At 35.6% G+C, this 22442-nt stretch overlaps 1 protein-coding gene across 6 annotated transcripts in view; it reads left to right on the plus strand.

The window, feature by feature from the left end:
- Positions 1-22442, plus strand: part of ckn (CRK like proto-oncogene, adaptor protein) — a 337471-nt gene that overhangs the window by 179552 nt on the left and 135477 nt on the right. For 2 of the 6 annotated variants that reach the window (XM_034974667.2, XM_034974666.2), the window contains exon 2: positions 19544-20105. The exons of the other annotated variants lie outside the window; for them this stretch is intronic. In XM_034974667.2, coding sequence (XP_034830558.1) covers positions 19571-20105 — 535 coding nt within the window. In that variant the 5' untranslated portion in view covers positions 19544-19570. The remainder of the gene's footprint in view (positions 1-19543; positions 20106-22442) is intronic. 6 annotated transcript variants of the gene reach the window in all.

Here is a 22442-nt window from a genome sequence, read left to right on the forward strand (position 1 = left end):
AAATTACATTTGATCCCATTTTATTGTTTGGATTTGGAGCGCTCACAGTCATAGAGCTAAAGGGCGCGCGAGCGAGAAAACTTGCATCGCCACGTGTTAGAAAGAGAAAAACATCTAATTTAATTAATAAGACAAAAAATTTGCAAACATTTACAATCTTAAGTGCGAATAATCATTTTCTGCGAAAGTTGAAAAATCACTGCGCAGAATATCGACCGAGAAATCGCTGAAGAAAAATAATTTCACCAAATGAAAACTATGTAGTACTAAAAAGTAGCAATCATGCCCATCGCTATTTCACAAGTGATAGTAAGACGTAGAGTATCGTGCGTGATAATGGAAACAGTTGTGATCGTACCTGTGATATATGCGTTTAATATCCGACGCCCAGGATGTGTAAGATTTTTTTGAAATTTCCGAACTCTCTCACATTTTGCCTCAAGGTTTTTGTGACGCCATTCGTTCATAGTTAATTTGTGTTTGGGAATAGAACCGTCATAGCAGATGTTCCATTATTTAATTTCCTCCCTTACCCATTCAATGGTTACGTTTTACCCTTAGTTTCGCTCACAAACTTCCTTTGGAGTAACTGTAAAGTATACTTGATTGGATTCAGAATTTATCTTTGTTTTGATAAAGGTGTTTATCACCATTTTTCTGATACGACTTGACATATTTCTTCCGTTTAGTTATAATTATTTTTTGCTTCTTAACTTGTCTCAAAGAAGTTCAAACTCTCGGTATGTTTAATTATTTTCGTAACTGATTTCTCAAAAAAAACTGTACCATCGTTCAAGATTATGTAATTTTTTTAATTAACTGGCGGCCATTTTGAAATATTTATTTTTTGTTATAGCAGTAATAGATCTAGAATCTATGAAAATTTCAACTCTCTACCTATTAGGTACGGTTCATGGGATACAGCCTTCTGATAGATAGACAAACAACCAGACAGACAGACCGACAGACGGATGGACGGACGGATGGTACGGACAGTCAGACAGCGGAAGCTTAATAATAGGGTCTAGTTACTTTTCGGGTACAAAACCCTAAAAACTGTGATAGTGAAAAATTTACTCGCTACGAATACAAAATATTACTTTGCAATAAAAGTTGTTTATTTTAATAGCATTTAAAACAGGGTACATTTATTCATCCCCTAAGAAATGAGAACAACGCGGGCCGCAGGTGTCTCCTGCTGGCATCTCGCCAAATTACGAAGGGAACGACTCTGACACTTCAGAAAGCTTGTAATACTTCGAAACAATGCTGTTCTAAACTGATTTACTGAGAGCAATCTTTTATACACGTACAAAATCTGTGTTCTAAAGTTATTAAGTTTCATAGTTACTTCAGTTTACTTCTCTTTTCTTTGCACTTATGTAATACTAGTTTATGCCCTTGACTTCGTCAGCGTTGACTACACAAACTTCAAAACCCTATTTTACCCTTTTACGGGTTGAATTTGCGAAATTCCTGTCGTAGCAGATGTCTACGTCATAATAGGTAGTCATCGTCTAGTAGTTTGATGTGTGCGTTGATAGATCAGTCAGTTAATAAACAGTCAGCATTTCCTTTTATATTATTTAGAAGAATGGAAACAAGTGCTTACATTTTACTTTGTAAAATAAAATTGTTAATAGAGTTGGTACAGATTATTATTTACATCCAAGTTTATAAAGACTTCACTAATCGAAAAGTTTTTTGTATGTACGTTGTTATTCCATGCGATCGCGTATCACACGAGTGCTGATAAAACAAAAGTGAACATGCATGTTATCCCTTCAATTAGCATAATTTAAATTATGGAAGTACTCTACTCAATGAAATTATGGACGATAAACATTTACATAAATTTAAGCGCAATTATAAAAGCAAATTGTATTTATTCGGTACTGAGAAATAATCTTCTGTAATCGCTAAAATCTTCACAGTTGACTTTTTCAAAAGTCACATTAACTTTACGTGAATGCAGTTGCTTATCTGTTACCAAATATGTGAAGGCGAACTTAAACGAGTAAAAGTTTTTAACAAGTTTCATGGTGTCTAAAATTTTGCGGATTACTTCAAGAGCTGTCAACCCTTTTGTAGAATTTTATCGAGAAATCTTATGTTGCAACAAGGAAATCAAGAGGACGACATATATTTTTTTGATGTGGTAACATGGCTTTGGATCACACTACATTCTGATACTCTCACTTATCAACATTAACAGTAAAACACTAACTGACCGCTTAACCTTGATCAGGGTCGAATATTTGAAAATTCTTTCTTAGTTTGGGTCTTCGGTATAACGAATTCTTGCTTGGGCAGTCTCTATGGAAAAAGCCTATAGATAAATCTCTAGTATCTAGTTACTTAGCGACGAGTCATCATCATCATCATTATCATTTCAAGTCATCGCCGACCCACCTACTGAGAACGGATCCTCCTCTTAGAAGGAAAAGGGTTCTCAGAAGGATCGAAACCCACAGTATATTTTTTCTTAAACCTGCCCCCCCCCGTCCTATATCATCCAGCGTGAATAATTAGTCAAGGTTCCCATTTTCGTTCGGCTCCATATCTGGGTCCAACTGACACTTGGAGTAATCTCGCCGCCATATAAGACTCTACAATTAGCTGTCATACTCGTTTTCTTTGTGCACGGCTCTGACTGTTTAATTGTAGGTACATCTCTCTTTGCTTTTGTTTTGTTTGATAGCAGTCTGCGCTAACATGTGTTTTTTTATGGCTTTGTGTTCATAGCTTGTAATTTGACGGATCGGCGACCTGTTAATTTTATACTAGGTTGTTCGTTTCAATAACCTACTCTCTGTTTTGAACTCTCTCGTCTGTTGACCCATTAGTATTGAAATTCACGAAGGCATCAACAAAATGCCACGTCCTAAAGAAAGGAGAGGATAATTTCGAACAAAATTTAACTAACAATACTTTGGCAGATTTTACGACTCCGTCCGTTTCTGATACTGTCTATTTTTATTTAGTCTATGCTTCTGTGAGATAAAATATATAACACTAGCAACCCATCCCGGCTTCGCACGGGTAGCTTATTACAATTTTCGAAGGGATCTCATTTTTAAAAAAAATAAAATATACTTAGCTTATGTCACTCAGGAATAATGTAGCTGTCTACTGGTGAAAAAATTTTCAGAATCAGTTTAGTAATATTCCAGAGATTACTTCCTACAAACAAACTTTACCTTTTTAAAATATCTAAATATATAAAATTCAAAGTCCTGACTGACTGATTGACATAATATATATCAACGCACAGCCTAACCGTTTGTCCTAGAGACATGAAATTTGGAGGGTGTGTTTTTTATAAAGTGTAGGTATCCACTGAGAACGGATTTTTCGAAATTCCATCTCTAAGTGGGTTAAATGGGGTATGGAAGTTTGTATGAAAGTCCGTCATTTTTGAAGTAACATCGATGAAAATTGATAATTAAGCTTTCGATTAGAAATAAAAAATACATATTTCACGATTTTTGAAAATTCTACTTCCAAGGGGGTTAAATATGGGATGAAAGTTTGTATGGAAGTCCGTCATTTTTCAAGTTTTTTGCATGAAAATTGGTTTTTGGGTTTTCGGTCACAAATGAAGAAATATGTGTTTTAGGTTTTTATTAAATTCAACCCCCACCTCGATTTTTAAATTCCACCCGAGCGAAGCCGGGGCAGATATTAAGTATAAAATAGCTGAATTTCGTGGTCGAAACACAGTCGATGTATCTAAGTGGCTACACCGTAATTCGTATACTGTATTTGGTGAAGAGTGTAATTCTTCTGTCCGCAAGTTTGGTGTGCAATATATTGTGAATATCAATTATTTAAAGACGATAAAGAGGTCGTTTAAGGTATTGCTATGATTGTTCGGTCCATCAATAATTTAATCGGTATAATAAAAGAGAGACGTTTATTGAGGTTTCTTCATATGAAAATACTTCTCTGTGTTTAAACAACGGATTGCAATTTTTAGAACTAATTTAATAATAATTCTATCACACTGATATATCACCTTTAATGCAGGTCTTACCTAAATCTAGCATCAAGTGTAGAATAAAGAAGCTCACATACATAAACCCTGAAATCATTACTCTGCTTTTTTGGGCAGTCATGTAAAAAGGCAGCGTGCTCCAACTCAACGCTCCTCATCATTGCTTTCCACCAAGCATGATTGTCATCACGCTCAACCCTATCTTGATAAGCAATTGAGAACTGTATGAATGGATTTTCGGCTTTGTTACTGCCGTCGTGCTACGCAGACTAATGTGCATCAAACAGTTCCTTGCATAGTACCCGGCAAAAAACTTGAGCACTGAGCGGCATAGTGGGAGAAAGTTGGCGAACCCAGGAAACAAAGGTCGACTTATCAATGGCGTTTACGAGCGCCGACTGATCAGCCAGTCGCATACACCCGCCATTCACCATCCAATTGCGTCAATGTTCAAGTTGTTTTTCGAGCTCTGTATAAGTCAAACACGCGTATGCGCGCATTTGTGATGCCGAGCACTTTTCGTCATGCATCTTGTTTTGTGTGGGTTTAACCTTAAACACCGTTCACGTAACAGCATTTAACTGCTAAGCCCTATTGATTTGCATTTCCAAGAACAGCGGCCAGAGATGATTTGCGGTTATTTAAACAACCGAAGCGTCATGTCATGACTATAATTATTATTGTCCCGATAATCAGATGCCGATAACGTAACGAGTGTGTACCTTGTACTTGAAAAGTCCCACGACGAATCGAATTAGAAAGCCGAATTGTTGTACCGTTAAAACGCGTCCGGCCGAATTCAAAAGAGACAGTTTTAACATGTTCAACAGTATTTGACTCGTTAGGCGTAATTGCGTATCACGAATTTTTTTTTCCTTCTTGCAGTCGCCGTCTCCCATACCAAACATTTAAGACTATCTTGACGGAACAATGGACGGTCTAATACTTTTCCCGTGCCAGTCGCGTAGTGGCGTTTATGTTCGACCAGAGTTTCAGCATAATCAGTGACACCAATGACACATATTTCTCTCGCGGCATCTGCTGCACTCTGTTGATAAAAACCCTAAAAAAAACGTTGTCGCACATCAGAATGATTTCCCTTGAGCTGGAGATGATTTATGTTGGTAGTCCTAACCTGGACAGTCTGGTTACCCAACTCTTCCTCGAAGCTAAATTTGGCGACCGAGTGTGATTTTTGTATGCGCTCGGATAGCTGAAGTAATGATTCAGAGCTATCTTAGTTTTTACCAGAAACAGGTTTAAATAGTATAAGAATAAGAATGTTAAAACCAATTCAATCCATCCAAAAAACGCGCTCGGGGATCGGATTCTGCAACCTTGGCGTTGAGGATTGATATTATTTTCATTTGAAGCTATTGTGTATGATTAGTGACTACAGCATGATTCTACTAGTCTAGTAATTATTGAGCGGGCGTTGACATCAGGCAAAAACGCTGATTGGATTGAGAGACAGGTTAACTGTTCTATAGTAGTTACTAAGATCTTTGATGGATTGGCCGTCATCGTCGCTGCCTCTGCTTTATTGTACTGCCATCAAGTTTCGAACACTTAAAATTTATTACGGCATGTGAAATTAATCATATGTTTGCTTAAGCTGTCGATCTACTTTTTTATTACCGACTATTTGTTGAATAGCAATTACTCGTAGTCGGTCCCTTATTTACAATTCTACACCAATATTATGAAGAAGTTTGTGATCTTGTATGTTTATAATATGTTGGAACTACTGAACCGATTTTTAAAATACTTTTGCTGAAATTAGATTGGATCTTTGGGATAGTTATATTTTGAACTAGCCGATTCGCGCCACTATGTTCGCGTGGATTTAAGTTTTTAAAAGGGAACTATTTGGTTTTCCAGGATGAAGGTAGTCTCCAGGTCCTACCTATCCATACAAAAAATCACGACTGTGTGTGTCTATGTGTGTGATTGTCCATGGAGAAAATCACAACTGTGTGTGTGAGTGCTTGAAGGATCGACCAACTCACCAGCGAATAAAGTTACGGACAGTTCCTAGTTCTGAATAAATTACAGCCACTAAACCTCACTTTATCTCATTACTGTAATAATATTGGCCGCTTTTACGAGACTCCTAAACGAGTTGAGGTGGAATTAAACTCCACCTTCATATTAGAAAACTACGTGATACAATTTGTAATTTTGGTCTACGCTTAGCCGTTTTAATATCGGGTTGTAAAATGCAGTTGAAATTTATTACTTCCTCTTCGGCACAAATTTGGTACGTGTGAATCACTGCTATCTCTAATTATAAATGTTTACTAATAATAAATATAAAAATCAATTCCTACATCTTAAAAACAAACTCTTGTGTTATCGCACTTGTAATTGCCGCGTTTTGAATCGGAAGTCACGTGATCTGTTGCAAAAAATCCATCTTGAGTCGATTGCATAAATGCAAGTGGTTGATGGTTTTTAACCTAGTCTCGTCCGACTCGAGACTTAACGACTATTAAATAAATGCTTTTTTGTGCTTAGGTCTCCATTTTGATTGAGTGGTTGCAATAAATTATTGTGCCCTAATCAAGTTAATATTACAGTGAGGTTATTATAAAAGGTAAAACTCTCTATAAGCCTCTGCACGTTGTGATTAATATTTAGTTTCGCTTCTGGTGTGTTTATACTGGCTACAGTTCCTAACAGAATATTATAGAAACTCCTCGCCTTGCCGTCATTGCCATCGGTGATATTTCATGAATTTGCGTAATTAGAGCCATGATAGTTTAGTAGTTAAAACGTCCGGCTCCTATTCGGGAGGTTTGATCTTGGGCATGTGTGATGCATCTCTTAACTTAGCTGAAAATACACATAGCGTTGATACTTGCAAGCCTGAGAGTTCTCCATAATGTATCTAAGGTGTGTGAAGTCTGCCAATCCGTACATGGCCAGTGAGGTGAACTTTGGCCTAAACCGTTCTCATTCTGAGAAGAGATACGTGCTGACTATTGGGCAGGCGATGAATTGATCATTATGGTGATAAACAGTACCCGAATTCCAGACCAGGCCTATGACATCATCTACATTTCTGTTTATTTTATAAACACGCTGATCTATCGATCTACCAATTTTATGACTCGAGCTAGACATATCTTGGGTTTCCTCTATCAATGTTTCGTATAATGAATCGTTAGAAACCATTGAAACACGCATTGTTCACGCACCGAAGGGCTTATGAAGTCATTCATTAATCGATCCGCTTCGTTAGGTAATGACTCAATTATATTATTTTCTTTTTTATGATGGCGTCTATTGTTTTCTTTTTATTTAGATCATGTACTGGTTTCCCATACTTACTTAATGAAGTGTGTTACTCTTCTGTATTAAAAACAAAAATATGAATCGTTTAATATCTTCAGTCCTGCAACATGGTACTACTTCCGTTAAACTTAGTTTATGTTTTCCATGACTCTCTTCGCAAACCCTCCTTATAGTTTCACAAAAAGGTAGAGGTAGAAGGAGGAGGTAATGAAAGACCGGTCAAAATAAATTCATTACCTCCAAAAATTAACCTGGACAAAGAGACAGGATTTCTACAAGTAATGTTTAAGTTTTGATAACGTGAAAATATCATCATTCATTTCGAATTTATTTCGAAACTAGAGAATGGAGGAACTAGTGAACTACCACTAACCAAAAATCACATCATTTTATTACTACAGTCTAAGACCCTATTGTTCTTAGAAACTCAACGACATAAACACTGAGTCCTTTTAAAGTGAAATAGTCCTGAGTCTAGTTTTAGTATGAATAGAAGGATGACATCATACAATATTGAGGAATGATTTACGGTTTCGTTGAAGGCTTTTGTGGAGTATCAACTTGTAATGACCCGCACCCTTCATAGCCGGAGGTGATTTAGGATTATCAGCGAACCCTGCTTTCACCTGTGATGTGATGAATAGTTAAAGATCTGGTGGCAGGTGACTACTGAATAATTTAAAAGTCACCTAATGAAAATAAATTTTACCCTGATTTAAACATCTAGCTAACATTTCTAGATTTTTATGATATAAGTGAATTAAATAGATAAGTATAATTCAGAATCAGATTTCTTGGATTGTCTATTACAATAATTTATTATCATAAAAACTAAAAATTTTAGTTACGTTTTTTCTTCATAATGATGTTTCAATCAGGGTTAAATTTTTTTCATTATGTATACTCAATTTTCCTGGGAAATGGTTAATAACAACACTTTGCAGTACCCATTCAAAAATGGATATTTTCATTTCTGAGTATATTATTCTATGCGTCTATCTCAATGACATTTTATTGAATATAAGCTAAGATGATGCCTAATTTTGTCACATATTATTACAGTACCTACGCGGCATAAAATAATGTACATCGACCTTTAGAAGGAGGATTTGTAGAGCATTGTCGGTCTCAACAGAGACAGACAAAACGTCATGACTCATGAGTGACAGAGACAACGCTCTACAAAGCCAAAATGTCATTTTAAATGCCGATCTACATTATTTTCTGAAGCGTGTTCTAAGTTTTCTTTAGTAAAATAGTAAACACAGGCACTTTCGATGTTGAATCATAAACATCTTTTCCTACTTTCAGAAGAAAACTTCTCTAGTCACTTCTTATTGTTTTTTTTAATTTTACACTATCATCATCATCATCATCAATAATGATGATGATGATGATGATAGTGTAAAATTAAAAAATAATAATATCAATGATAATATAATGATAATAATATCATTATCAACCGATAGACGTCCACTGCTGGACATAGGTCTCTTGTAGGGACTTCTACACACCACGGTCTTGCGCCGCCTGAATTTTACACTATAATTTTCTGTTATTCTATGTTTTCTGATATTATGGGTGAACTGAAAACACTATTAGCTCTTTACCTATAACCTCAGTCCCCATCCTTGGCTCATGACTTGCTATCGACCTGCACAAATCTTTTCCCTTTCATCGCTTTCTCCTCGTTGTTTACACGAGCATTTTAAAACCCCTCGTTAAAGTGTCAGCGTAATGATCACGATTTTCGACAGTTTATGTAGCGAGTACAATCAATATTATCTGACGACGATTTATACTCTGGATTTCTTATAATAAGTGAAGTGCTCTGTCCACTTACGCCAATTGCATGATGCCTATGTCAAAAATAAATTATTTCTGAGGAATCATTAAATAGAGGGAGGATATTAAAATTCGTAAAATCCGCGTCCGCTATTAGAAATTTAAGTACTAAACATTTTGAATAAAATCCGCCTCCGCTGTTAGTTTTAAGTTTACTAAACATTTTGAATTATCGATCCAACTAAAAAAATACGTCAAATTAAGTCAAATGTTCATGACGTCACATCTATGTACTTCATACAAGCTCACATACTTGGCGAGCGAGTGACGTGTGATAAAAAGTTACTGATTTGACTAGTAGTTATCATCCCTATTGTACATAGGTACATTATCTATGTTTGTTAGTGTAGAATAAAGCATAATAATTATTTCACTCATTTTCATTCAGTTTCCATGTTTCGTTTTCACGGCACGTAAATTACCTATCATTATTAGTTCTAGATCTATTTTATTGATTCCTTCTAAGAAATAATCATATTTTGAAGACTTTAGAAGGAAACTTCATTTATGAGTTGATTTTATTGAAGTCTAGAAATATCGAAGTACCTACATAGTTATAAATTAATTAACTAGATACTTTCTCTGGGGTCACGAATTGTTTTGCATGTGGTCATGAAAAATGGTGCACTATGTTTGAATGCAAAAAGGCACACTTTAAAGCAACACACTGATTATATTATTTTTAAAATTATGATAGATATATTAAAAAGCGACTATATTTTAGACCTTTTGACGTATCAGCTAGAGGTTTGGCTTGCTTCACTGCTGCTGAAACTTACTGCTGCAGTACTACAGGACTGTAGATCACGACCCAATTGGGTCAAAATATCGACCAATAAAATCGTCAAATTAATCGTGGTATGTACCTACATGTTATCTACGTTACAATAGGTTTCATTACGTTCAAAATGTTACAGGTCAGTCGCCAGCTTTACGGCTACGCTAACAGATTTCTCTGCTGATGAATTGCTGCAGCCAATCCCCCTGTCTCGTTAGCGTTTGTAATCGATTCTTAGTTTTTGTCGTGCCTTGATTATAGCTCGCGTTTAGCGTTATTGGTGTTCGCGTCGCAATCGGTTAATCGAACGCCCGATGCCCGGTTAAGATTAATGGACATTAAGAGTGCTCTCCATGGTCGCTCCAAGTTCAGCGTGAGCTTTCCAACCAACTAACAAACAAGCGAAACTTACCTACTCAAGAGTGAGATGGACAATGTTTTAACAACGCAAATCAACGTATGATTGGATGATGTAATAAAAAGATAACGTGATATTATTTTTTTTAAATCAATTAATATTTATTAACAGACTAGCTTATGCTCGCGACTTCGTCCGCGTGGACTACATAAATTTCAAACCCCTATTTCACCCCCTTAGGGGTTGTATTTTCAAAAATCCTTTCCTTAGCGCATCCCTACGTCATACCTAATAGCTATCTGCCTGCCAAATTTCAGCCCGATCCGTTCAGTAGTTTGAGCTGTGCGTTGATAGATCAGTCAGTCAGTCTCAGTCAGTCGGTCAGTCAATCAGTCAGTCAGTCACCTTTTCCTTTTATATAAAATAAAATAAAATAAAATATATTTAGACTAAAGACATTTGAAAGTATTAATAAGTAAAGTTTGCCATACAGCCAATAGTTTTGCAATTTTGTAGTTTCTTACATACCTAGTTTATTTACGCACGATGTTGCCTTAAAATTTAGCCTAAAATAAAGATGTTTCTAGGATCATAACTTTCAAAATGAGTAATTAAATATATTGTTTTTGGACGTAGATAGTGGAGAGATTAATCGATACGTGGCTTAGTTATATATCTAGAACGACAAAGAATAGAATAATAGACGTAATACGTTTGTATGGAGATGCGGGTAAGAAGTGTACTCTTAAGTGTGGTGCTTTTTATGTACACGGCGGTATATTAAATTAGTGTGCTACATGCATTAATCATATATTTGTTTTAGTTATAATGGTATAATCAATGCGAAAGTATTTTTTTACATCCGGTGTTAGATTGAAAATCATTCTTTTTTTTGCTTATTTTGCTTAGTGAGCTTTTTTAATCAATAGTTTGTCAGTTCCATTCCTTTCCTCAAGTACTTATTTTGAAAAAAAAAATGCCATTGGGACTTAAAATGATTTCTACTAAGCGTTTATCTACTACTCGAAAACAGTGAAGTGAGATTGTTTCTAATTCGAAACGCTAGGAATAGGTATGTGCAAAAAATATAAAGCTGTGATAGTCTAGTGATTAGGACGTCCACCTCGTGATCGGAGGTCAGGGGTTCGATACCGGGCACGCACCTCTAACTTTTCGGAGTAATGTGCGTTTACTATGGCCAAAACCCTTCTCACTCTGAGAGGAAACCCGTGCTCTGAAGTGAGCCGGCGATGGGTTGCTCATGATGAATCCCAGGCGGACGAACTCGCGAGCAAAAGCTAGTTATAGTACGCGACAGGTCGAGAAGGCAATCGGGGTGTGAGGCGGGGGGACGCCCCACACACTCGCACGTCAACCGCGCTCGCCTGCAACGGGATCGCCAATTGCCATCTCGACCTGTCGCGTACTTATAGGTATGAATTGATCTAGTTGAAACGTCCAAAGCGTGTCCATAATGGTAGTTAGGTATTGTCACTGATAAATGGCAGTAAATAACTTTCTTTGTTCCTTAGTCATGCTAACGGTCGGCCCGCATTGATTCAGCCTGACCTAGGCCTTTGAGATATTTATGACTCGTTCCTTATGTTTAGCAAAACGAGCACTAATATTATTAACATTCATGAGAGATGTAAATCTTGCTAAGTCTGTGGTAACTAGTATGCTGAATATTATCAGAAGTTATCACATTCACAAGTAATCTAAGTTGATTGATCTATCAACGCACAGCTTAAACTACTTACTGGATCGGGCTGAAATTTGGCATGCAGCTGGATAAAATAGGGGCTTGAAATTTGTGTAGTCCACGCGGATTAATAACCGAGAACTTAATACACCTAAAAACCTAACACTTAAACTCTAATACCTTATTAACCTTAATAAATGTAATATTAAAACCAATAGCTTTTAGTTCGGACGCCTTTGTACGGAAACAAAAGGCCCAAATCATGGTGGCGTTTCACAAAGTTGGCGATATTAAAACTTGAGTTCAACAGCTCGCGCCCGACCAAATGTTCATGGAAATCTCGTTGTCAATGGTTAAAGTTTACTCGTATAGAGTAGCACGATGGTAGCGATAAACCCGCCTTATACGGGACCACACACGCTCGCCTGCATCACGAACTTAGCGTAGGAGCACATGTTTAAACTGAACTGACAGTGGGGTTATTCCACTTATCCCCATTGACAATCTCTATCGATGGGGATTCGTGAACTTTTCTTCCACACATTCCCATTCTCTAGTCGTATTTCTCGTTGCTGAGCATGGTGAGTTCTTTCGATTAAGAGAAGTTTGATTAGCGCGTTCCCCAGTACTTTTCATACAAACGTAGTTTGGGTCTCGTTTAAATACGAACCAATCAAACACAATTAAATTTTGTAGGCACATTCTAGAAACAGGTAGGAAATAGGTAGGTATAATTTGTGTTTATGGTTTGCCCACAGGGTTTTTTCCTTAAAAATATAATATAGTTTTAAAGTTACACAGTTTCAAAGAATTGTGTGTAAATCCTTGACCCCGTGTTTTTTGACACTAAATATTTTAACGGAAATCTGGCAAACAACAGACATAGATATTAGGTAGGTACTTCCCAGAACATGTCTACAAAATATTTAATTTGATTGGTTAATATCCAAATGAGAGCCAAACTACGTGTGTATGGCGCCAGCTACGCAGAAACTCCACTTAATCTTACCTTTCGTACGAGTACCTCTATAAAATCTGATATTCAAAACAAGTAAAAATGTCATCAGAGAAGGAACCTGTTTATCTTAAAAGTAATTAAAAAGTAATGTCAATATTAAGAATAAAATAATAAGTAAGAATTCTTTGAATAATGTTACGTTATTAACCGCAATTATTTTTACGCCGTGGAGTAAGATACTCGTTATGACAGTGTAACCCAATTTTGTAACAAGCACTTGACTGATTACAAATACTCGTACTTCTTTCTATAGATCTCGATTTCGTTGCCCACTTGACATAATTAATTGTTATAAAACACAGATGTGTATTATCATCAAAGGATGAGTCATAACACAAACCAGTTAATATTACAATTCACTCATCAGTAAGATCAACAGCTCTATATATGACTCTTACAATACATTTTCTTGTATTTAAGCTTTATCAAATGTTAATAAGTACATCTTTTGCACATTGCAGATTTCAACTTAAATTAATAGGTGAAACTTATGATTATGTGGTGCACGGTACAGCTGCCTATAGAAAATTGAATATAATATTATATTATCTAAGCTGTCATTTATATTACAATCGATGAAATTTTAGAAAATTAAATTATTTTACTATGTACTAATTTTGCATGCCTGATTATGTAAGGTGAAACATTTCTACTGCACAATTATTATAAACATCTCATTGTAAAAAAATGTTACTGCAAAATATAAAATCTTGAATCTTGAATGTTTATAGGTAACTGTTTAAGTACTAACTTTCTTCTAATTTATTTTAAACTCGTAAACTTGAGCATTAAATTGTTAGTCTGCTTCTACCTTTACTAGTTGATCTTTTGCACTGTATAGCCACCTAGCCACTGTACTTACCGGTCCGTTTCCATGCCGTGACCGTCTGGAGAGTAACCTCTTTTATTCTATTCGTAGCACAAATGCGCTATATTTTCATAGATTATTTAGAACAGAACGGCTTCTGTTCTCATTATTTCTGATTTATAGGTTCCCGGTAATGTCACTTATACGTGCCAAAAGTAGCCTTTCTAGTAGAGCTCTTTCTCTCTCTACCATTATAAGGTCTCAATAGTAAAATTGTACGGATTCTTGTGAATTCAGAATATATTGGGACTAGATAAATTTTGAACCCTCATTTAACCCATTTAGGGGAGGGATTTTGAAAAATCCTTTCTTAGTGGATACCTACTCTTTACAAAGAACACACCCATCAAATTTCATGTATCTATGACCAGTGGTTTGGGTTGTGCGTTGATATATAAATCAGTCAGTCAGTCAGTCAGGACTTTGAATTTTATATTATTCAGAAGACAGAATAATTTTACAGAAAAACTGTCGCAAGAAAGAATTCTATTGGCCTCTGAATTATTCAATGAAATTTCACCTAATATTAAAATACTTGATAAACGTTCACTTTGCCTTCTCGGTGCTCCTCTTTATAATGAATCCATACAACCACTCTTGGATCAAAAAGTCAGAACATTTTCGGCTAATACCGACAAATTGGGCACTCTAAATTCTCACATTGCATTTTCGATCCTAAAATATTGCCTTTTTGTACCTAAATTAATTTACATTCTCCGCGCGAGCCCAATTTGGAAATTTCATGGACTACTCGATAACATGGATGCCACCCTTAAAAGTACACTAGAACAAATTCTAAATTTAACTTTTGATGAGCACTCCTGGAACCAAGCAACTTTACCGGTCAAGTACGGTGGCATCGGCGTGAGGAAAATTTCCAGTGTAGCTCTTCCGGCTTTTCTGTCCTCTGTGCATAGTATAAAAGAGCTTAGCTCTCAAATTCTCAAATCCAATTCATCATTGACCTATGCCACAGAGGCCCTAGAGAGTTGGAAGGTCAGATGTCCCAATGTCGACATCCCGAAGGAACGTACTACACAAAAACTTTGGGATTTGCCATTGGTTCAACTGACACATACGAATTTGGTTCAAAATCCTACAAGTGACAGAGATCGTGCCAGGCTTCTAGCATTATCCGAAAAGGAATCTGGGTATTGGCTGCATGCCTTGCCATCAAAAAATCTCGGCACACTTTTAGATAACGAAAGTTTTCGTGTGGCTCTAGGTCTCAGATTGGGAACACCACTGTGCCATCAGCACAGATGTCCGTGTGGAAAAGAGGTTGATAAATTTGGAATCCACGGACTCTCTTGCCAAAGGAGCTCCGGTAGGCTGTTTAGGCATGGCTCTCTTAACGATACAATTAAAAGAGCTCTTGCCACCATAAATATTCCTGCGCTCATTGAGCCGGCAGGGATTAGTCGGGATGATGGCAAGAGACCTGATGGATTGACGCTGGTTCCCTGGGAACGGGGACGGGCGCTAATGTGGGACGCAACTTGCGTTGACACATTGGCCCCGTGTCATATCAGGAAGACAGCATCAAGACCGGGAGCCGCAGCAGAAACAGCTGAAAACGGCAAGCGGCGCAAGTATGCCTCTCTTATAGAGAGTTACATTTTTGTGCCGTTTGCCGTGGAGACCCTGGGGCCATGGAGTCTTAGTGCTAAAAATTTTTTACGAGACATTTCACCGCGATTAATAGCCTCAACTGGTGACAGAAGGGCTGGCTCATTTTTTGCGCAGCGGATCAGCCTGGCTGTCCAGCGCGGAAATGCAGCCAGTATTCTTGGCACCATTCCACGCTGTCATGATTTATATAGTAATTAGATAAGGCTAGCTTTAAGTTTTATTGTATTAAAAAAAAAAAATAAAAAAATAAAAAAAAAAAAGAAGACAGAAGATTATAAGAATGGTGGTAAGAATGGTTAGCCAAATTGAGTAGCACCCTTCCATCCAAACCACAGTTTAAACAACCAAACCACGGTAATATTATCATACAGTATTCCAACTTCATACAAACGGACGAAACGCGAGCTATACCTACGCGTCTCGATCTCGGGATGTGCTCGGGACACTGCCAGTCGCGACTGTGCCGCAGTAACGAACGGATGGTGTTTTGTTTTTTAATAACCGCGCTATTTTGCCACTAAAATAAGTTTAAGTACATATTTAGTATGACGAGTAAGAAATATTGTGCTGTTTTTGGTTGCATGAATTCTTCATTAACGCATCCAGAGATAAGTTTTTTCAAATTACCTGGAAAGGCGGGCAGCCCTATCGCATGTTTACGTACCGCGCTGTTGTAGGTATTTATTTCAAAGATACGGCCGAGTTACAATGCTGTATGATAACATTACCGTGATCAAACAATTTTTATCCTTGTTTAGCTAAATTAACAATTAGGGGACGTCTCTAAATGGTTAATATTTGTTTTCGGCTACAATATCACCCTAAATAATCAAAATTCAACCACCCATGCAAATACCGTCTTAAGTCAAAATTACGTTACCTAAATTCTGAAACAACTAGAAAATACCATGAAGTCATTGACCACCATCGATGCTTTGTCCATTAACACCACCGTCAATATTGACACAAGTGCATTTTCATCCAAAAGTAGGTAGGAATGCCAACAGTGATCTCCAAATATTTTCGTATCAACATTCCTGTCATTCATTAAAAGGATTTCCAAATTAGCTCTTTTGATTTGTGTAAACCGAATTCGGCTTCCTGTTTCGGCGTCCAGATTGTTCAAACATGTCCTTCAAAGTTTGAGATGTTTAGTCTTGAGTGAAGTGGCTTAAGCCTATTTAGACGAGTATAACTCTGTGTATATTGTTATACTATTTTAATTACATTTTTTGTAAATGGGAAATTTATTAAAGCGATAGCTGAATAAGATTAATATCATTTATTTTAGTTGTTCGAATGTCAAAGATAAATTTGAATGTCTAAAATCATTATAAAAGTCTGCTATGCTAGTTGATCAACCATTCGATTTATCATTTTTTGTACTATAAATTGGTATTTATATAGGTCTTCTTCTTCTTTATCTGGTAATTTATATAATGTTTTGTAAAATAGAGCAACTATAAGAATGTTCACTATTTTAAGTCAACAATGAGAGAAATATCAATTTTGAGCAGAATATTTACGACGAACGGGCCGATATTTATTTCGTTCTATAAAAAATAGTAAAAACAGTTCGTATGCACAGTATGCAATACAGTCATAAATTCACAAAGTTATTCGAATATAAAAACCATCATCGCGTCACATTGCGTCACGTCATACAGTTTTCTGCCGTTTTACGATGACATAAGGTGACACAGTTGGATACGAATTGCTCTGGGATTCTTCCTAACACATAAACCATTTTGTATAATACGATTCCGACACGCCATGTGAAATACTGGCACCACGCGATGTTACATTGAACCCGTTTTAGTTCACCTATTTACTATCAACTCGAATGTAAATATCTGATAAGAAGCAATTAATGATTGTTTATTTTCTGGAAACAACGACACATCACAAAGCAAATTCATCATCCAAAAGAATGTTTTCAAGATTTTTAATCCATACAAAATGCAAAATTACAAAGTTTAATTTAATGTTCTGCTACTCTTGTATTTTTTACTTGTTTTAAAGAGAAATACCTGTTTATCTCTTTGACATTGAATTATTTCTGTTAAGTAGAAATAGAACAAAATGAGAATTTAAAAAAAAACACTCACAATGTTAATATCAATCACTTGGTTGTTGGTCGTGTCAGATTAGTTTAGCATTTATTACACATCTCGAAATACAAGTATAACACTGTTTGCCACCAAAAAATTTCGTGCTTATTTTGATTCAATTAGTGCAACAAGTGTAATTCTTTTCTTCTTTTGCACTTTTCAACGCAACCACTTACCCTTTTCACGGAATGAAAGGTGACATTTCGTTTCTGTAAACTCGCTTTTATCAGATAAATGTAGGGTTCTTTTGGTTAAAGTGGATAAAACAAATGAAAACATGATATTTATATGTTATAAATTGTTGTTGCTCATGTAATTCCCTCATATCTATTGAAACGATTATTGCTGTGTAAAGCCACTTTCTTTCGTTTTTTAGAAATAATTTTTAGGTGTCTCAGCCTTAGCACAATTCACATACTTCTGTCTGATTTACTACACCATTATTTTTTAAGTTGTACTACAACCATGTTTTCGCAAATTAATATGTTTCATTTCACTTCATTTCAATAATGCACTTAATTTAATTAATTTCATTTCACTTTGGGACGTCAATAATAAAGGTTTTTTTTCCTCTAATAGAGTAAGTGAAATTTTTCAAAATCGGGGCTATTTTATTAATTAATTTTTCTTTAATGATCTGTCGTAACTTCAGCTTTCAAATCATGAAATTACTTTTATTATTCCTATTCTCTTATAATTAACTCTAAGTATAAATCCTCTAACACTATTGGATATACCTATGATAGAAATGAAATGAGTTCAGTAGATTTTTTTCTTATACATTCGTTGTTATCGTTACCAACTAGTGTAGTAGTTACCGACTTCATTAAATGAGGATGTTCTACTACGATCTAGAACGGGTCAAATCCGTTTTTAACGACCCAAGCAGGAAGCCCTAATTCTATAATTGTTTGGAAAACATCGTTTAGCCAATAAGAAGTTTATGGGTGTGGTTTGTTTCCTTTTCTAATTTATCACTGGATGTTTGTTTTGAGTGTACCGTTTCATTTCTTTAAAATTATTAATTTTGTTAGGAATTATTTCATTTTGAAATGTATCGTAGTTCTTTTATCGATTTACTATGTACTTGTATAGACCGACTTACAATAGGTATGTATATGGCGTTGTTTGTGTATGTGCAATCAGTTCTATGAAACCGAGTGTGTGTAGTAGCTATCATTGACAATTAGGCACTTGAGTTGGTAGTTCAAGTGTTCACGTCGTTTCACAAACTGCGCATTATTTAAAACCAATTGAAAATGATTATTATTAAACTCATAATTCTATTAAAAATCTTGTAATAAACAATGATTCAAAACATCACGAAAATTTTATATGAAGCAGTTCATGCTCATGAAGCATAAACTGCGCCCGCCACGTGTTGGCATAAATCATCCCTTAAGGTTTATAATATGACTATAGTATACAAAATCATATTTATAGATACCAGCGCATTTTCATGTATAATTTCAGTTGAGGGTTTATATTTTTTCTCAGCTTTAGAATTTCCCTACAATACCTGTTTTCCTTCATAACATCAAACAGCTAAATCGTATCGTTTAGGCAAGCAAATTATATTACGTTGTTTCTACATAAGTTGGACAAGTCACGATATTGTAATGTTGAACGAGCGACCCACACGCAAATTTTACGCTAAGTAACTGTAATAGCCGTCGACCCCCCAAAGATAATCCTCAATGTCACTAACTGTTCAAGGTAGAGTAAATTTCGTAACCAATGGAATTACATAAGTCTATAACTTGTAAGTAAATTCTGATGTTGATTATTTCCAGAACCCTATTTCCATATCGGGACAATAGTCTTCGCATAATATTTACTTAACCATCACATAGCTACAGTATGTCTAATGCAAGCCAAGATTATCAGAAGCCAGAACCGCTTGGATTAAATGGTAAATCAGGGCATTTCTTTACCAGGTTGCTAGTAAAGGAGGGAATTGAAAAATGACAATCGACAATGCTGGTCGTCCACCTGCACCACGTCGAACATCAACGTATAGAAGCTATGACGAGCTCGGTATAATAGATAGAGGAAGACCTTTAAGATATCGCCATGGTGGTGTCGAAGATTTATCCGGAATAGAGCATTTAAGACATAGAACTTACGGAGGTCATGACATGGATAACATAACTGTTATAAGCTCTGAGGAATTACCCAAACCGAAAAGAAAGACTATTGAAGGTTTGGCAAGTGGTTTTAGGCGGACATTTTCCGTTCGTAGTAGTAGGAGAGAGCCTGAAGGCATTCCTATGGATACGTTTAGTGTGACTTGTGAAGAAAACTTTGCAACAGTGAGAGGTGCTCCGTTTGGGAGACGTAGATCTTTATCCAGGGACCGAGGGTCTTCATTGCTTGGAAGAAGTTCTTCCGAAGGAGATGTAAGAGTACCACTACCTCGAGCTCCACCAGCCAATCCGGCTCCTAGACTACATCGTTGTCTCCGCGTCCTTGGAGGAAGTTGGAAGAACCTTCTATTATGTGAGTCTTCGTGACATGTAGCTTCAGCTTGTATCACTCATTAACTCAAGGCATTGTGCTCACGTTCAGAGCTCTAGGCTTTAATTAACCGACCAATTAACCGTGTCTAGGACGTATGTGTAAATATTTTTAACCTTTTACAAATCCGGTACCAAATCTCATTATTCTTTTATTTAAAAGGTAGTTAACCGTTGACCGCGGTGCCACCGTCCGAGTTAATTATCGTCAGGACGGGTACAAATGATACCGAGAAGCTCAGTTAGTTTAAACCTGTGGCAACCGCACCGATTAAACTAATTCAACTGTTTCTTTTATGTAAATGTAGTTTCTGTATCTGTTTGTTTCATTAAGAGTTGATAAGTGATTAGTTTTGTTTATTGGTATTAATTATTCTTATGTCACTAAATAGAGAGTTTAAGAACGTAATGATATCATAAATATCAATCTAAATAAATTCAATGATTTCAAACATTTTTGTACGGAAAATAATTTTAACCGTTGTACAATTACTTGTGAAAAAGATTAACGCAATAGAAAATTAAATTCCATCATTTCCTGGAACGAATATATTTCCTGGCACATAATGAACCGTATCTACCTTTTCTTGGTTATGACCCTCAATTACAGTAGGTTCATTGCCTACAAACATATCTACGTCCTACACGTAGGGCCTAGCATCAATGACTTTTTCAATAAATTCTGATTTACTAACACAGACCTTAACATAATGTGGTAAGGCTCTATTTGCTTTGTCGTCGTTTTCGAAAACATTACTACCCACTGATATTTTAACGCCCCCAACTAGGAAATATAATGATGCATTAATATATTGTAATATCTTGTGTATTCGATAAATATGTGTGGGATGATAACACGTTATAATTAACATGATTATAGATAAGTCTAGGTGATATCGTATGGTAACTAAAAGGGATGGTTTACGTACTTTTACCACATAAGTCTATATCTACTCGTATGCTTTTACTATAGTAGGTAGTAGGTACTTTTATTTATTTGTGTCCTTCATTATACTGTGTACCTAAAGTAACTCATATATGTGATATTTAAATTAATCTACACTTATCTACACTTATAATAATATAATATAATATATATAATATATAATATATAATATATATAATATATAATATATATATATATATATATTATATATATATATTATATATTATATATATATATATATAATATTATAAAGAGGAAAACTTTGTTTGTTTGTTTGTTTGTTTGTTTGTACTGAATAGGCTCAAAAACTACTGGACCGATTTTAAAAATTCTTTCACCATTCGAAAGCTACATTATCCACGAGTAACATAGGCTATATTTTATTTTGGAAAAAAATAGGGTTCCGTAAGATATTTGGGTTTTTCGGACACAAGGTGTAAAAAATCAACCAGAAAAGTTACTTATTTTGCGTACGCTGCCTAAACTATAAAAGATAGAACCATAAAATGTTCTAATTAATTGTAGATCTTATAAATATCTACAAAAAAGTCCGCGACACACTATACCCATCTATGTCGAGTGAGGCACAGCAACCATTTTTTTATTTAAAAATCTTGAATTTTTTTTGGACTACATTTAAACGCGTTTATTTTACTCATGCTATTAATCCTTATCAAAATAAATGATTTCATCACTAAGAACAGTTTATGGAGATAATATTTGGTCTTTGAATGATTAAAATTAGACGTTTGGTTTTGAAGTTATGGCGAAATTAAAATATTACGATTTCTGCTGCACGGCCCGTTGTATTATATAAAGAGGTAATGTCGTTAAGTTTGTTTGTAGGGGGTAATCTTTAGAACTACTGAACCGATTTTAAAAATTCTTTCACCAGTAGAAAGCTACATTATTCCTGAGTGACATAGGCTATACGGGATCTTTAAAAACCTAAATCTACGCGGGCGAAGCCGCGGGGATCAGCTAGTATCAGATAAATAAATATACCTACTACTTACCTACTGACCAAAATAAATACTGTAAAAACTTTTTGGTTCTTCTTTTTACATTTTGAGAGGGTGATTTTTTATTGAAATATCATTGCGAGGATATTGAAACTGTAAAAAAAACCAGCCTGTGAAACTTGAAATTTTGCATCTAAGTAAGTTTTCTCTATAATGTAGGTAGACACCCAATATGAAAGGATTTTGAATTCTTCAACTATGTACTTAAATCTGTACAGACGAAGTTGCGGGAAAAGCTAGTATATAAATATACCTTGACGACACAGAATGAATTCCGGGCATTATGCATACCACGCACAAAAATTCATTAAACGAATACATATTTAGATGAGGGACTCGTGTTGGCTTACCT

This window comes from Maniola hyperantus, chromosome 13, assembly GCF_902806685.2.
Source record: "Maniola hyperantus chromosome 13, iAphHyp1.2, whole genome shotgun sequence".
Lineage (NCBI taxonomy): Eukaryota > Metazoa > Arthropoda > Insecta > Lepidoptera > Nymphalidae > Maniola > Maniola hyperantus.